The 18,136-nt window shown below is 38.5% G+C and overlaps 2 protein-coding genes across 5 annotated transcripts; one reads left to right on the top strand and one right to left on the bottom strand.

Moving 5' to 3' along the window:
• Positions 1–697: 697 nt before the first annotated feature.
• LOC110066959 (putative bifunctional dTTP/UTP pyrophosphatase/methyltransferase protein) lies at positions 698–13,188 on the bottom strand. Of its 4 annotated transcripts, none has more exons than XM_089273637.1 (8): positions 13,070–13,188; positions 12,838–12,969; positions 9,282–9,323; positions 8,429–8,493; positions 8,235–8,299; positions 6,299–6,404; positions 1,822–1,889; positions 698–869 (listed from the first exon to the last, which is right to left on the bottom strand). In XM_089273637.1, the coding sequence occupies exons 1-7, from the start codon at positions 13,157–13,159 to the stop codon at positions 1,865–1,867; spliced, it is 525 nt and encodes a 174-aa protein (XP_089129763.1). In that variant the 5' UTR covers positions 13,160–13,188; the 3' UTR covers positions 698–869; positions 1,822–1,864. The 4 variants fall into 4 exon arrangements, with proteins under 4 accessions (XP_089129763.1, XP_089129760.1, XP_089129761.1 ...); XM_089273634.1 differs by having other exon boundaries at positions 698–883; positions 1,876–1,889; XM_089273635.1 differs by lacking the exon at positions 6,299–6,404.
• Positions 13,189–13,735: 547 nt separating this feature from the next.
• LOC110066958 (heart- and neural crest derivatives-expressed protein 2-like) lies at positions 13,736–16,477 on the top strand. Its single transcript, XM_020774222.2, has 2 exons — positions 13,736–15,284; positions 15,401–16,477. The coding sequence occupies exons 1-2, from the start codon at positions 14,769–14,771 to the stop codon at positions 15,485–15,487; spliced, it is 603 nt and encodes a 200-aa protein (XP_020629881.1). The 5' UTR covers positions 13,736–14,768; the 3' UTR covers positions 15,488–16,477.
• Positions 16,478–18,136: the final 1,659 nt, after the last annotated feature.

Genomic DNA, 18,136 nt, shown 5'->3' with positions numbered 1-18,136 from the left:
GTTTCCCCTAAAGTTCATTTTCATGCAAATTTGAAAACTCATTTTCATATGAAAGGTTTTGCACGAGGACTCGCTTTCAGTGAAACAGAGCGGGCCCAAGGCAACCCGGAAATGGCCTAACATTGAGTGCCGTAAAAAACCAAAACCAAAGTTATCTCTCTAGCCAATCACAAAAGACACAGGGAATACAGTGAACCAATCAAAACTCCAAGCAAATACATGTAGCTGACGCAAAGCGCGGGAAAACGCGTGCGAACGAGTTGCGATCGGTTTTGGTTTTACTTCTGATTGAATGAAAAAGTGGCGCGAGTTTTCTAGGTCAATCGTGTAACACAGCAATGCAAAACCAATTCTTTTCGACACTCAAGTGAAAACCGCTTAATACAAAAACAATTCAGATAAACAGATGATAATATTAATGACTGCCTCTTTTTCCAAATGGCCAAAACATGTAGTAAATTCGTCTATCGTGTCTACATTCACTCAAAATTTTCACAGTACTTTCATTGTTACTAGCAAGCATTTCTTGATCAGTTAGAAACTTCCGAAAGTAAGCTGCTTGAAGAGAAGATAATTATTTTCTGATTCGAAATATGCAATTCCTTCTAATTTTAACTCAACCCCTCCCTGAAAAAATGGCCATCAAAAATCCTCTTGAAGCAAACTTTTGTGGAAAGAAAAGACAACAATACCTTGATTGTTGTTTATCTTTTTTAATATTCACTAAAACATTACAAGATTGGAGATTAGTTTCAGCTGTTCTTTTCAGAGAATAGTTTCCTAATTTGAATGCAGAAGTGATGGAGTGGAAAACCCATGACGTTGAAGTAGTCACCGTGGATAGACTTCACAAGCGTGCCACCAATGCCCTGAATGCCATATGTAATTAATGTTAAGGAAAGAGATGGAATTGTTTAAACAATACAATTTTTAACATGTCAGAATCCCATAAAGCAACAGTATAAGACAATTTAAAAGCATTTTTCAAGCTTTTCCTTAAGCTTAACTAGTGTTTTCACCACGTTAACAGAAATAAAGAGTATGTCACAATATGTTAAGTCATTTCTTAGCAAAATGACCTTGAAATTAATTACTTCACAGACTCTAACTATTTATCAAGCGGTCAAAATGAAGGAAATCATGACCGTGAGGACGTTTGGATATCTGATCTTAATCAGCGTAGATTTTCACGATTTTATTTCTCCATTTTCCTCTTAGTTTTAGTTTCGATTGAGAAGATATATCAAACACTCAAGACAGTGTTGGACCACATTTCGAAACACCTCAAAGTTTGTCAAAAATACTCCGCCACGCGTCGTATTTTCAACTCTCTTCTCGATGTTTGGAAATGTGGTCAAACACGGTCTTTCGTGATTGATATATTACGTCAAAAGATGTAAGAATAAACTTAAAAGGAACGCAAGACAGATTTGGAGGGATTACAAGAAATGAGGTTCAAAGAACTACCGCTTATAGTCTCGACGAAACTTTTGTGATGTATTGTTCCAAAAGTGGCCAAGATCAACTTTGAAATTTACAATTTGGGCTTTTGCTTTGGTTTGAGCACTCATAAGCTACCATACTCGAGAAACTGATAATTTGCAATCATTCAACACTTTTAAAAAATTCACAATTTTCCTGCTTAAATTACAAACGCAGTAACACTATATCTATCACTTTTTGGCATGTTGAAAGCAATTGTTTTCAAGAAACCAGCTACAGTGATGACCACTTTTCCACATCTGAGGTGGTTCTTTATGATAGATTCAACTGTATTAAGACCATGTAGAAGTCTACTGTTTAATACTTATAGCAACTTACAAAAGGTGCTTTGTGGCAAAACAGAGTGCTGATTACTGTACGTTCAAGGATATGATCCTGCTTTATCCCTTGATGAGAAAAAGAGACAAAATCCTCTGTTATAATTTAACCAACATTGAACAGCCTCATATACGGATCTAATAATGCCTGAACCAAGCTCCAGAATTCTCTGCGACTTAAAACTGCCTCGTCCTCCAGTCGCCCGCACGATAGTAAAATACAGAGCTCTTGCTTGCACTTCCTTGCTCACTCCCAGTCTCCCAATCGCTCTCTGCGCTTAGGGAAAAAAACAAAAGCCTGTGGAGGAGGCAGATCTTAAAGGGTCGACAAAAAACAAGTCCCCCTAGACAAACTGTCAAAGTGCTTTTTCAGTATAAGCTCCTCTGGGAAAGTTCAGTAGCTACTAGGAGTGGATCACTGGTAGCAGTTAAAACATCCAATTTGAATTTTAAACTTCATAATTAATACTTTGCAGCACCAAACTAGCGAGAGGCAATAATTAGGTAAATTATTATTAGCTGCATATTTTTATTTAAACTAGATTAGATCTCACAATGTAAATTTTTAAGTGTCATTGTCTGAGAAAGTGTTCCAGGGGCCAAAAGTTGTGGTCAACCGATTTGAATGAAACTTGGTGCAGAAGTTGGGTGCAATGAGATACTTCAAAAGCCAATTTGGCTCACTTCTCTGACTTTTAGTTTTGGAGTTTCAGGTGGGGTCTCATTTTTTGCCCTTTGAGCACCAAAAACCCAGCCTTCCAGGGGACATTTTGAAAGTGCCATAAAATCCAATTGGTAAACTGTGCTTCCAAATAAATTTGACCATGAACTCTGCTATAATAGAGCTTTCATTTCATATATGTAACTTTGTCCTCGAGGTATTGGACAGAGAGGAGCCTTGAGCTAGAGTTTGGCAAAAATTGATGTCAAAATTACAACCCAAAATTGCCATTTTTCAAAAAATCAGTGTATCTACCTGCCTTCTTGCATAACTTCTGTACCTATACCATTATTTACTTTAGTGACCCAGTTATCAAAATCAGTTGAGAAAAATTTGGCTTATCAAAGTTTGTTGAATTTTTGCCACAAACACTCCATGCCCCTCTAGGGCCATTTAAAATAGAATTTTGAGCATAATTCATGCCATAAACAAACCAAATTGCTGACATGAAACCCTTATTCTGTATTTGGTGAGTGAAAATGAATCGTTAAAGCCAAATCAGTTTCATTGTTCAGAAATACTGTGATTCTTACCTTACAACTGCTCTTAAAAGACCAACATTTATCGTACAACAAAATGCGCAAGTTAACAACATACCGTGTCTAACGTAAGTAATTCATGATTGAGGGGTGTAACAAGTTCACTAGCAGGTGTTCCCTTCCCACCCACTACCCCCCCTCCCCCTGTCACACACACGTGAAAAACCAGAAATCTACTTTCTAGGGAAAAGTTTGAGTAAAGAAAGTGTTAGGTGAGTAATGTACTAGCATCACTAGGGAAGAGATGAAATTCATTGAGCGCCCGCAAGTAAAAAAAAATCAACAACAACCAAACGTATTTTGCTCGATAAAGAACAATCAGCTCTGCTCGGAAAATAACAGTGTTGTAACCTGAGGTTGTAAGCTGTTTTCCCACGAACAGAACCTTCAAAGGGCTTTAATAAAGGTGGGTGTCTGTGGTATGTTATAATGCCAGATAAGACTCGTGCATCGATTATCCATTAACAAATCTCTATCTATTACCTTTGCTTTATAAAGCGTAGTAAGTTGAAACCTATGCTTTGGGGACACGGTCATCCTTACAACATCCACCTGGTCAATTGCTTTTCCGGAACGACTGAGAATCAGTTCCCATTCAAGGACACACGTGGATTCAGTGCCTATTTATTAGCACGCAGTCTAATTAGTTTAAATCTTCCAAGCAAATCCGATAACACAAACTTATTCGGTAGATTTTGAGACAATATTAGGACTTCATAACGATGCGAAGCATAGAGTCCATATGCGGGAAAACATTCTCTACCATGGTGTCATTATGAAGTCGTAATGCCGTCTCAAAATCGAATGTATTTTTTATCGCGATTCATCTATTTTTGTAGAAAACAAAAAATGTTTAATCAATTAATCAAGCTTCAGAATACAAGGATAAATCTGAGATAGGTTTCAAACCGGGTATAAGATTCCTAAAATTATGCCACCTCCATTTACATACTAAAATAACTAATTTTAAGTAATTCAAAAATGTATCCAAATAATTTTTGTAACCAAGAATTTTATCCGTGAAACAAGGCAATTTCTCGCTTAAAATGTCAACTTAATCGAAAAGCTTCGATGCAGCATGTTTGCAAAGATTTTTCTTCGACGAAACCAGCAAATATAGGAAAACGGTAGAGTTTCAAGCTCGAATTGTAATTGCGTGATAAGCGTCTGCACAGGTACAGCTGAATGTAAACAAACAGAGCGAGCAGACGAAAAACAGCCTTCAAGTTATTCTTATCGCTGTTTTTGGTTCACGAGATTGCTGCAATAAAATAACTGTACTTTTACCTTTCAAAGTTAGGATTTTAATCAACCCTTTTGCCCTTTCTATGAACAATTTGTTGAATGTTAGTTTCTCTTCACAAGAACCAAGTAAATTACCTCGGGAAATCTTCGTCACAAACAAACAATTTAAAAATCGTAAAATATCGTGGTCTCTGTTCAATAAAAAAAGTCCACTGGATCGCGATAAAAGCCATTTGTACGCGTTTATGATCCCTAACTGATATTTTGAATCACCTGTAGCTTTGGTATGACCAGGTCTTCCTCTTGACGCGGACGCACCTGACCCCTTGTTCTTTTCCTTCAACCATTCAGTCATGTCTATCTCGCAGGACAACAAAGGAACCATTCCTGTTTCGTGTGCAGCCCATGATGTGGCACCGCACTGATCACTTACCCCTCCAAAGGAACAAAGTACCATCGTGAAATTACCCTCGAATTTCTTACACATGACAAAACATACCCGCGAAACCGAAGAAGAATGGGAACTCGGTCCAGTCCCCACTCTCTACTATGTCCAAAATGGCGGGCCGGTTGATCCATCGTCTCAATGCAAGGCCTCGTTTGGTTATTGTATTGGCAACAAAAACTTTTTGTTTTACTTTCTAGCTCTCCTAGCTGTGCATTCCTTCTTGACGGATGGTTTCATTTACTCCGCTCTAAAGGAAATCTGAAATAACGGGTCACATCGACACTGCTATAAACTGCAGCTTGTATGTTTGTAATATATCTATGTATGCGTGGTCATGCTCCTTTACTGGTGGGTATTTACAAGAACTCTGCAGGCTGTTAACAGACATAGATTATATACTAACCAACGTTTTTGTTAAGCTAACTTTATCTTGTAATCATAAAAAATCAGGCCTGACAAAATATGGAGATTTTCCATGCTTGGAGAAACAGAAAGGAATTATGACTTGAAACTGAATATAAATCAGTGAAAAATTCAAGCATCGTTCAAAAAGATCGTTATATCTAGGCAAGACCTTCATCTTTTGTGCTGTTTGATGGGTACTAAGTTTTGAAAGAAAACATTAACCCTTGTTTTGCTAAATCAGGGTGTTTGTTGTGCTAATCAAATGCCATTTAGGAGCAATTGTAAGGTAAGAATCACAGTATTTCTGAACAATGAAACTGATTTGGCTTTAACGATTCATTTTCACTCACCAAATACAGAATAAGGGTTTCATGTCAGCAATTTGGTTTGTTTATGGCATGAATTATGCTCAAAATTCTATTTTAAATGGCCCTAGAGGGGCATGGAGTGTTTGTGGCAAAAATTCAACAAACTTTGATAAGCCAAATTTTTCTCAACTGATTTTGATAACTGGGTCACTAAAGTAAATAATGGTATAGGTACAGAAGTTATGCAAGAAGGCAGGTAGATACACTGATTTTTTGAAAAATGGCAATTTTGGGTTGTAATTTTGACATCAATTTTTGCCAAACTCTAGCTCAAGGCTCCTCTCTGTCCAATACCTCGAGGACAAAGTTACATATATGAAATGAAAGCTCTATTATAGCAGAGTTCATGGTCAAATTTATTTGGAAGCACAGTTTACCAATTGGATTTTATGGCACTTTCAAAATGTCCCCTGGAAGGCTGGGTTTTTGGTGCTCAAAGGGCAAAAAATGAGACCCCACCTGAAACTCCAAAACTAAAAGTCAGAGAAGTGAGCCAAATTGGCTTTTGAAATATCTCATTGCACCCAACTTCTGCGCCAAGTTTCAGTCAAATCGGTTGACCACAACTTTTGGCCCCTGGAACACTTTCTCAGACAATGACACTTAAATTCTTATTTTGTAATTATTCTTTATTGTTTATTTACACACGACCCCACAAGCTGCAAGCTTAATTACTTATCGTGTTTAAATAAAGGTTACTTACTTACTTACTGACTCAGGCAGAGTAGAGAACTAACCAATCAGACACTTACATTGGTTCTCCGGTAGCGATGTATGCATGAATAACACTGTCAGTTAAGTTAGCAAATGACACTAACGTCTCCTCATAAAACTGAGTAATATTCGCTTTCCTTGTATCTAAGAAAAAAGTAGAATGCTCCTTTTACATTCAATTATTTAATATCTAGCTCTTATTAACCGAGCAGGTCTGTATGGGAGAATCTTGACCGAGGTCATGAGTACAGACCGAACGCAGTGACGTCTGTACACACGACTGAAGTCAAGATTCTCCCATACAGACCGACTTAGCTTGGTTAATAAGATGTTTATTATATGGGAAAGAAGAAAACATTAATTCGTTTAATGTAACTGGTTTGCTTGCGAACGGCGATGAGCTTAACTTAAACCTTCCGAAATTTGCTCGTCCTCTTTACTTTTTTAGTCACCAGGCTTCTTGGCACTTCCATAAATGATAGAGAAGAAAATAAAAGAAAACGGTGAACATTTTTGTATTTTAGTTTGCTACTTTTTCAACGCAAAATGAAACCGGTCTAGATGGGAAAATCTACACCGCGGTCAATATCGATTTCAGCTAATCAAATTCGTGAATTCAGTTGTTCCCAGTCCTTGTGAGACACAGCCATATAATAACATCAATTAATGGCAAGACACTGTTTTGACTGATAAACACCAGCCTTTTATGAGGGCAAAAAATGGAACAGAAAAATAAGTTCTATTTCAGGGATGTAGCAGGAGTTTCATTTACGTTTTCAGCAGGAGGGCAACTGGTTTTCACAGGTGGGCAAAGCTTTTCGAACTTGATTTCTTTACAAGAAAAACTTCTTCTTGATGTTCAAACCAGGCGGATGAAATAATCCTCACAGCCAGTCAATATGCCTGGTCCCTGGCTCTCAATGAAATCCCTGATGTAGCTAACTGACCACTGCAGGCACATTTTACCACTAAAAGAGAGCTTATCACTGGCTGACATTTCATTAGAAAAATGAATACTACTGAAAATGGTATCTTTAAATATCCAGAGGCCAAGAAAAGCCAGCTGGTCTTGTTAATGAGCCAGCTTTAATTTTTTCCTTAGCTACAGTCCCGTGATTTTATGCCAATTGCTGCAGGTTAGTTGTGTTTTTGTGTGTTCTCACACAAGATGAACCCCAACTGATACACTGTAGTGCCTTTCCCCTGGCAGGAGTACTACAATGGACAACAAAAGTAGTTGAGACACTTCTAGAAAATGACACTTTTCGATATTGAACCTCATTGTATTTCATTTGCATCAAGCATTAATTCTCTGATACCCCCGACCTCCCAATTCAATGTCGTGTACTGTGGTCTGTGCAGTCTTAACTAAGATAGAAAAATCAACATTGTTTTGGGGGAAGGGGAAGGAATGCTTCCAAGTGACTCAAAAATAGAATTTTACTGCCAAGCGTCTCAACACTTTTGTAGCTCATTGTACACTGTTTGTATAAATACGTCCCTGACAGACTGTATGCTAGGCAACCAGGCAAAATACTTTGAGGGACCTGCAATGGACTAGCATCAGGGGCGTCTATCAATAGTTCTAGTCCCTTCACCTTACAGAAACCAGAAAAGTGCCAGCACAGGTGGATGGGTCATACACGGTATGTCTCCTCCAAACCACTGGATTTGAACAGATAACTAGTACCAGTTACATTTAGTAATTTAAGGAAATAATTTAGGTTATAGATAGCCTGTGAACAGATTCCCGGTGAGGGCAGATAAAAAAGCTGTCAGCAATCAGTGATTTAACCCATCAGAACAGGATACTAGATTCATGGAACGGCAGCATCAATAGAATGTCAACAGGTTCTTCCGCCCTGCCCCACCCTACTTGCTTCGCTTGCCAAATTCTTTTTTTCACCCTCGCCAGGAGCCTGTTCGCAAGTTAGATTATAGACTGAAGAATTTCCTATTGTGTAATATACACACCTTTTGTACCATCACTTTGTAAAAGAGTAACACCACTGAACACAGCATGATCCTTGCCACTCAAACTACAAATGAGTTACAGAACTTTTAATTGCATCAATTAGTAGCACTTGGTTCATTATTTCACGTATAATGTAACCAAATATTGAAACATCAAATGCTCGATACTATGAAATCAATGATCAGTAAGTCACCTTTTCAACATAGAAAATGCATTATCTTTATCTTTGGGTTTTTCCAGAATTTCTTTATCCAAGACCTGATGAAGGAATAAGTCATTTTTGAAAATCATTACATGTCAGACTTGCCAGCTTATTGGAGTAGAAGCAAGTTTTGTAATATTAAAACCTTGAGTCTCAATAAATGTAAAATATTTTACAGACAATATACATTTTTTTTAGTGACAAAAGAATGAGTGCTCTTTATTTTAACATAAGTATTCAGTATTTTTATATTTTGAAAATACTAGTCTTGTACATTATATAAAGAGCCTTCATTCTTCAGTCACCAAAAAGAAAGGTACAAAAAATATCATGTATTTATGGTGCAAATGTCCGTACTGTAAGTTATTTAACAAGGATCCGGTGTACTTCAGGGCTCCTATTGATAGCAGAGATGCTTTGTAAGCTCCCTGAAGGGACTACCCTGAAATTTTTACCTTTAGATCTTTACTTTTAAAATGAAGGTGTTTATCTATCTACTGAGAGGGTATTTGCTCTACGAGGTTAGAAACTATGGGTCAAGTGCAGTGACATCTGTGCAGAAAGATCTGGATAGTTTGACTGAGAGTAAATTCTAAGCAAGCTTGGGTAATAAGAAATTTGTTAGATGACTTCCAGGTGATTGATTATGGGCTGAAGAAACTGTCATAATCAGCCTCAGCTCAGACATAGTTAAAAAACAAGCAAGTTGATGTGTCTCAGAAGTTTAGAAGTAAATGGGATGGAGAAGGATATGCCTCAGAGACAATAGCCTGCAAACTATACAGTCTTAATTATATCATGATCAAATTATCTAAATTTATACATGCCAGTTAATCCTACTTACAACCACAGTATCAGCTCCTATAATCAAGTTGGCTTTGTTGCTCTAAAAAAAAAATAAGAAATTTGAATGTCATGACTGACCATTTTCATAGCAGTGTTCTGTTGGCCCAAAGGGCCACCAAGCGGAGCCCCATACTCCTATAGGAAAGAAAAGGAAACCCATGAATTGATTTTCTCATGGTTATCATGACTGGTGGTATTGCTTGTGGGGGCATATGCACGACAATGATGACGGCGGTGGAGTCGTGAAAGATGGCAGCCATACTCCAGTTAATACAGTAGGTTGACTGAGACATGCAGCCTACTGGTTTAAAGCGTGGATTTCTTTGATATTAGACATCCATGTTATGGTCAATTAACACCTGTCAAAACAAAGTATCCACTGACCAGTATCACATGACCACATCATGGGCTCAAGTTTAGAACTCATCGAAATCACCTTTCTTTTAAAAGTTGACCGCTGACCACGTTCTGGTTCTCGATTGGATCATGGGCTCATGTCAGGTTGACTTGTAGTAATCAGGGCTGGGTTGTTCAGAAACTGTTTAACGCTAACCCAGGACTAAAAGTTAGCTGAAATATAATTTTTGTTTGTATACAAATGTTTTTCATTGCTCTTGCTTTGTGTAGTTTGAGATTATTCAAACTTAAAACAGAAGGCCAAACAATATGAACAGAAAACTTCATTGCAAAGTTCAAAACTCAAATCAAACTTCTCGCTTATCCTGGGTTAGCTTAATCAGGCTTTGAACAACTCAGACCAGGAGCTCTGCTTTTAGGCTTGGCTAAATCTATACATTATGACACTGAGCTCTTACTTGGCATATAAATTATGAGACATAAACTCATCCTTTGGGCCTGTTTCTCACACTGTAGGAACAACAACTCAGACGATCCAGGATTTGCCAATTTCTATGATATCCTTCTTTTTAAAACAGCTATTTGCTATGGTGGGTTGCATCCTTTTTGAATTATGTTAGGATTCATTGTTTACCACTCTTTTATACAACGTTTTCAAGATATTAAGGCTTAAAGTGGATATTGACAACCTGTTATTAATATAAGTCTAGATGATCAATGACCACATGAGTTCTGGAAGTTAACTGTTGCCAAACTTATTGCAATTAATGTTATGATAGTCATATGATTTATGACCAATAACAAAAATATGCAGCTGATAATCATGAGACCTCTGCACTTGTAACCAGTAAAACAATAAGCTCGCTACAAATAGCTTACCTGCATAGCTACAAATTAAATATCAAATTATTGATTTTTGCCCTGCTGACACTTCCTAAGGCAGTCCAATTGTTGGTATTAAGACTGCAGACTGCACATTGCAGACTGGGGGTAAAATGCAGACTGGCGACAAAATACTGAATGCAGACTGCAGACTTTTTAAGCATACTTATTATATGGCTAGCTCCATGAGCGGGCAAGATGAATCAAATCTTACGCTGTGATTGGCTACCCGAGCGGGCAAGATGGGGCTATCTTGCCAGCTCGGGACTACCCACCGTGTTCCGCAAGAAAAAATTCCATAAAAGCCATATAATAAATCCTTTATTGACCAAGCTTGTTCGGTCAAGATGGCTGGATATTGACCTCGTTCTTTTTTTGCGAGTTTATGGACCTCGACTCCGTCTCGGTCCATAAACATGCAAAAAAAAAACTTGGCCAATATCGAGCCATCTTGACCAAACAAGCTTGGTCAATAACCCATACTTAGTGTAACAGTATTTCCATTACTGAATGCTAACCATAACCTGAGCCTGCACTCTGATTAGCCTGAATGGTCCTGAATAATACTCCAGTTAGCCTGGATAGTGCTCCAGTTGGCCAGGGTTTCAAATTTAGCTGGCGTCTGGAGCAAGTCACCAGCTACTTTAAGCATTTGCGCCAGGTACTTTTCGCATTCCAAATTTTATTAATAGACAATTCTGTTTCACCGATGTAATTGCAATCTGATCTTTTTGAAGAAATAAATAAACACTAACAGATGGGAAAAAAAATACACAAACAGGCAGCTGTTATATGTACCTTTCGAACTTTGAAGCAAGAGCATTTTTTGGCAGAAAGTCTGCTCTTGTGCACGGACGTGCATGTATTGGCGTGGCGGCACTGAGATTTCTTCTCATGTGCACAGTTTCCAAGATGAAGCGGAGGCATCAAACGATGCTGTCTTTTCTTTCCACAGCTGAGAAGTCACAAAGACAAACAAGTGACAGCAATTTTAGGAATTGGCGTTAACAAATATTACGTGTTGTTCCAGTTCTGAAAGCGACGATAAAACAATCCGACCAGCAGTATCCGTGGCCATAGCCACGTTCACGTAGTGAATGCAAAGGCAGTCTTCCTCATGAAATGTTACTCATCATGACTGCACCAAATGCATTTTCAACGAAAGGTTGAAAGAAGTCTTACCAATAAAACCCTTCAACAATGCGAGCATTCAGAATTTCAGGAAAACTAACTGCGAATAGGTTCTGAAAGAAACGAAACTGCTGACTTTGTTGTGATACTTATGTATGTAGAAGGACAGATATCAACGGAAGTTGCCCTGGAAATTTTACGTTAATTCCGTTTATGCAGCTCTCTTTCACTACGAAAGCAAAAACGATCTTGAGCAAGAACTGCAGGATAATGCATTTTGGGGGGCCAAAACTAAGTGTTTCTCTAAAACTGAACTCAAGGAAAATGTGTTCACTTTGTGAACTTCACTGGTATATAGGGTGTAAAGAATAAACAGTAAAAATTGACACAAGGGGTGCTTACCATTTAGCAAAAAAATCCAGAAATTTTGGTTGAAAGTCAAATGGAACCGTAATTTTCCCAAAAATTCGTTAGGAAATTGCAGACTACCTCCGGAGGTAGTCTTCTTTTTCCATTCTGAACGGAATGGCGGAAATTTCCTCACCATTTGGTAAATTTTCCAGTTTCCAGTCTCTTATCAGCTGAAAACAGTTATGAGAAATCAAATAGCAAATGGTAAGCGCCATCTCGTTCGATTGGTTTTCTGATTTTGGAAAAACCCTTACCATTATTCAACGGTCATCCCAACTGGTTTATTCTGACAAGTGGTAAACACCCATGTATTCATTACTTTTGTTAGATGCACCAGACATGGAAGGGTCTTGTATACCCAGCAACAACACTAACCCTGGTTGATAAGTGTATAGTGGCCTTAAACAAAATCAGTTAGCAATAAAATGTACCGGAATAAACTTCAAGGGACTCTGATTTTCAAAATTTTCCAGGGGGAGCACCCTATTCCCCTGTGCAGAAGGGGTTCTCCTCACCAGCACTTTACCCCAAAAGGCCGCCGTATCGCGACGAAATAGTGCTCTGGCTACTTTACAATTTCCTCCTGCTACATTTTTTCAATTTGAAAACCCTGGTTGGCCTGAATATCATTCAGGTTAGCCTGTGTACGGTTAGCTCTCCGGTTTGTGGGAGGCGGGGCCGTGGGGAGAGAAGCTGAGGTTGGTCAGAAATTATGGAACAGCCTTTCAATTAAAAATGAGATTATTTTATACAGTCAAGCAACTCGCCCTTACCTCATCGATTCTCCCGGCTACCTCCAGAGCTTTTTGCTTAGAATTTTCCAAAACATACTCATATGGATGTTTGAAGGCGCTTTTATCGAGCGTTTCCTCAAATCTTGATGGAATTACGTCAAAATTCAAGCCCTTCATTCAGTTGAAAATGGACACGAGTTATTAAACACGAATATCTACAAAATTACTCCGAAAATATGCCTCAAACATGCGTATATTGCAATATTCTTACAACTTTTCGCAGGATTTCACATCTTCTTGGCGAAGAACTTGCAAGAATTATCCTCTGCGATGATAAAACTTCGAGAAGCGGTTCAAGCATGTTGATCGACAGCAGATATCTACCAGGCGTTGCTGGCGAAATTCAGAAGGCTTGGTCGCTAAGATAAGATGGCGGGAAAAATCGGACTAGTGCCCAGTCTATTCATGCCACATCAAATGACTTAGGGGTCGCTTGTACTGCGCGTTAAGACAGACTAGGGTTAGACGTAATCCACCTGGTGATTCATTGTATTCCTTCAGGAGTCCGTTATTGGATTTAGAAAAAAAAAAGAGACTTGACATTCTTACATTGCTCGTCGTCTGCCGGGGAAAATGGAAACCGCAATTGGGGATAAACAATTCCTGGCTAATTCCTGTGATAAACGAAGCTCTTAGAAAAACAAAGTGGTAAAAATCTTAAAGCTGTTATAGCTTTCTAAACTTTTTTTTTCGTTGTATGGTGCCGAGGCCGTTCCACCGCCAATCAGCGTCCGCGAGTCTAGTGAAGGGTGTTAAGTATTTTTTAACAACCATGACAAACCTCTTTTATCACCAGTGCAATGTTGATCGAGATCTGTACTGCGCAAAGACATAAGATCGAAAAAAAATGACTAAGTCATACAATTAGGTTTTTTTTTTTAAAAAAATTGACTCTTGGAGTACCGCAAAAGTTTCCCCCAATTTCGGTATTCTACCGTGGCAAGTTTTCAAGTGAAGTTTTGTTTACTATCCGCCTACCCACTTTATCTCTGTTGTATCATGGTCCTCAAGTCTCAGGATGTGTTGAACTTCCAATCCTGGATCTGCGCCATATGCAGTAATTGACTTATAAATAACTTTGCGCTTATCCTTTAACCGGAAACCATAACCTACTGGAACTGTTTCCGGAATTATAGATGTCCTGACTGACTTGTGTCAAACACACGCCAATCAGGATTCTATGTATATGTGGGAATAGCGCAAACAAATGGTTTTTGGGTCAGAGGTGCCGGCTTATTAATCCTTTTGAATTCTCAAGCGGTTGTTTGGAACAAACTAAGTGCTGCAGTAGCGTAATATTTACGTTGAAAAGCGACACTCCGTAGATTCGTTTCAGTCGCGTAACATTTTTGCACCTCGATGCCCTCGTGAGAAAACAAAGCAAAATAATAATAGCTCATTAATGACATTAAAATGGAGGTGTGATTTGACAAACGACATGCCTGGCCCTAAGGAGCGTTGTCCGACCCTCGTTAAAAAATTACGTAAATCAAATGAAGATAATTTTCGTCGATGTGTAATAAAATGTGTGCTTTATATACACGACTCGCTGAAATTTGTGTACTGCCGGAGTCTTTGACGCTGATTGTAGGGCGTTCCGAGAAATTTACAGACAAGTATGTAAACACATCAATTAATGTTCATGTGTTTGTTTGGAAAGAGTTCATAGCACTTGACAAGTCCAGGAAAGTTAAGTACGGGAACCATTTACTTTTTCATTTATGCGGAATCATAACAAAGGGCAAAACGGTTTACCCATATTTTTCTGCTGGCATCAAAACTTTACAAGTACGATTCGTAATCACGTTTGTCAAAAAAGATCAATCTTATCATTAATTCCACGTTTTTAGAGCCCTGTAATTGGATGATAAGTGTTAGCTAAGCGTTGACTAACTTCCGTCAGCCAGTTTATGTCACAGTTGGGTCTCGTTTCACAGCTGCGCGCGAGTTTCACAGCTAATTCGTCTACAGTGAAAGTGGTTTTGCAATTAAGCTGCGGCGCTTTCATTCACTCAAGTTCTTTCCTTTCGCTGTGGAACTGCGAGATTTTCAGTAACTGTAAAATGGAGCAGCCGAAGAAAGAAGAGAAACCCAAAGTCGAGCCCTGCGATCCACCGACTTCAACGGTTCCCGAATCAAACAACTCTACCGAGGTACCTCGCGGCTCTGCAAATCGTAAAGAGAGAAAGCGAACCCTAACCATGAACTCCGCGTTTGCTGAACTTCGTGACCATATCCCCAATGTTCCATCTGACACGAAGTTGTCGAAAATCAAAACATTGAGGCTCGCCATCAGCTATATCAAGTTTTTAATGGAAATTCTCGAGGAGAGCAACGATGGAAAACCAGGTCGAAGTCATCGCAACTTTGTGGCAGATTTGGCTTTCCAGAATGAGGGACGCGAAAAGAGGAAAAGAGAAAGCATTGTAAGTATAATATATATAAACGGATAGGTTTAGAAGCATTTGCCCAACGCTTCAACGAAAAGCACAACTTGTAATGTGTTCTTGATCTTTAGTGTTACATGTTTCTTATTCGATAGCCTGCAGGTCCAAACGACTCGTCCCAAAGGAAGCGAGGCCGGACTGGATGGCCACAATATGTTTGGGCAATGGAGCTGAGGAACTGAAGTCCTCCTTCACTAAATCTCGATTCACCATCTACAGATTGCGCTTTTCCGCACCACGTTTACTACGTGTGATCTTACGAAATCGCGACCGACGTGCTCACAACATGACGGCAGTGGCGCATCCGAAATTTTTACGAGCTAGCTTCGCCTGTTGACTGTGGGACGCTAGAAAAAAACACTGTTCGTTGTCGCTTTGCCGAACATTCATCGTTTCACAATTGCAAGTTATTTGGTAGCTCTTGAATTCTGTTGTTCTACATATGTTAAGACTTATACGTGGACACAATACGTGGGTGTAAAAACTGTAAGTGTGATGGGAAATGTTCTTCTCCTACGGCGAGCCACTGACGGTCTCAATGTACATTTAAACGATCGGTGAGTGAAGTTGTTAGCTTTTTTTGTGGTGATCGATGTTCGATACACTGAACACTGTTAAATTAGTTCGTGATCGCTGGAAAAGGCAACGCAAAATCGTCAAAATTTCAAAGACCACTTGATGAAGATAACTCAATGCTGATCTTAAAAGGCATTCTACTATACTTAAGTATCTTGTAGTGCCCTTTGTTATGTTGCTCTTACTAGTTAGCTCTTCAAAACACGCTGAGTTCGTATTTGAGCTACACAACCGACGATAAACCACATTTTTTTAAGACAACTTATGTACTTTGCAAATGAATAGCCGTTGCAATTTGTATAATAGCGAGTCTTCCACCAAGAGCTCAGCTGTAGATGATATCTAAGAGCCCTGAAAATCTTTTGTTGATTGTTTAAACAAGTTGGTTAAACTGATGGGAAACTCTTAGTTAATGGATCAAACAAAAATTGCGTTAGATTATTTATTGTTTATATTGTTAGATTGCATTCAAAGTTGTGTATATTTTTACAATTTCTTTGTAATTCTGTCTCAGTCACTTTAAACTGAGAGGTATTCAGAAATGTCTGACTTAGTTGTCCATATGCGAAACATTATTAAAACGAAATTATTCCCAATTTTTTCTTTTGAATCTCTTCTAATCACTTTCTCTTCAATTTTCTTTTAATTATACGTCCGATGTTTATATTTTTCGTAACCGGGAAGCCAAATATCATTGTTAAAATATCTTTCAACTTTTATTGCACAACATTTGGGGCTCCATTTTGAACACAATTTACCAATACATCTGCTGCAAGCACGTACTTACAGCAAGCCTTTTAGATTTTCGACTTTTGTGGTTTGTGGTTGAAAGCGAGCCGGATTTCACGTAAATAAGGCAGCTAAAGCTAAAGTTTAGTTCAATCCCAGTGTGCAACACCTCTTACTGTGTGGGAGGGTCCAAAATAACAAAATGGCCCCCTTTGACTTCACTGGAGAAGGCTACCCAGGTTAATAAACGATCGAGCTCTTTCATCTGCACTTTTCGATGAAAACCTGAAGACAAGAGACCTGTTTGGTTCCCATATAATTGTGAGACGGAACTGCAAAACGTCGACGCCATAAAGAAGGGATGTTCCTAAAATAGTCCTAAAGATAGAACATAGAAAAATAATCGAGAAGAACTTTCCGACACGCCATCAAGAAATATTGTGCAGTAAGGACGGTGTTGTGGTCAGGTTTTTACGTCGATTTTGGAAGGAAGGCATTCAAATGTATCAATTTCTGTACACTAGTGCATATTCCTTCCCAGTCAAACTTTTATGACACCTGTGTGGTTTATGCTTGCGATTTAAACCAAACCACAACGGCGCCTACAACAGGAACGTCGATCAACCTAAAGGTTATGAGCTTCACATTGGCGCTGCACGTGCGTTATACATTTTGATACAGTTTCGCACAGCCGTCCACTGCAAAACAACGACACCAAGTGAATGATGCAGTAACTTGTGAAATACAAGAAGAAACGAACGTATATGGCCATATTCTTTAAGCTAAGGATAGTTTTGACATCAGGAAACAGGCTGAGTTGATCCAGATAACCACGAGATATAAATTTAGTGTATATATATTTTAGATACAAACATCATCCCTGCTGTGATCGTCTACTTTAAGTGATAATATAAAAAACAAGCATAACATTTTATTCGGCAGAGAGGTTGTCAGAAAAACACTTGTTATCTTGAAGTTGGTACGCCATTTCCCAAGAAAACTTACCAAATTTCAATTTTACGTACACAATGCTAAGAGTTTCGACCAAGCTATAACAGTGAAAGCTGAAGGAAACGATAAAAAGAGAACTAATAATTTCATGGGTTAAACTGTTTGAATGTTCGGGTATCAAACCAGTCTTTGGAGCATTGTTTCCTGTGCACAAAAAAATGATAGCTTGAAAACCTGGTGTTAAATCACTCTGCTGTTAAAAGGTCTTAATATAAAATTTTACTCATAGATTTTTTTTTTGTCTGTGTAAACTGGTTTAGTTCTAAACAAAGCTATTATGCCCGGGCCCCTAGCTCAAAGAAACTAGGGAACTAGGAAAGTCATTTTGGAAAGCACTAAATCTCAAGGATTTTAAAATCTGTCAAGTTAATTTTAGGGTTGATTACAGGAAATGCACTACACCACTACAAACTTTTTCTAACACGAAGGCTACAGTGGCATCTATATTTCCATGAGGCATAATTCAATTGCATTTTATCTGGCAACGTATTTTGCAATGAAGTGTTTGTTTTCTG

The sequence above is a fragment of the Orbicella faveolata genome, unplaced genomic scaffold (assembly GCF_042242905.1).
Source record: "Orbicella faveolata isolate gen_17 unplaced genomic scaffold, um_ofav_v1 contig_35, whole genome shotgun sequence".
Classification (NCBI taxonomy): Eukaryota; Metazoa; Cnidaria; class Anthozoa; order Scleractinia; family Merulinidae; genus Orbicella; species Orbicella faveolata.
The sequence above is the reverse complement of the archived record's forward strand: the minus strand, read 5'-3'. Positions and strand labels throughout refer to the sequence as shown.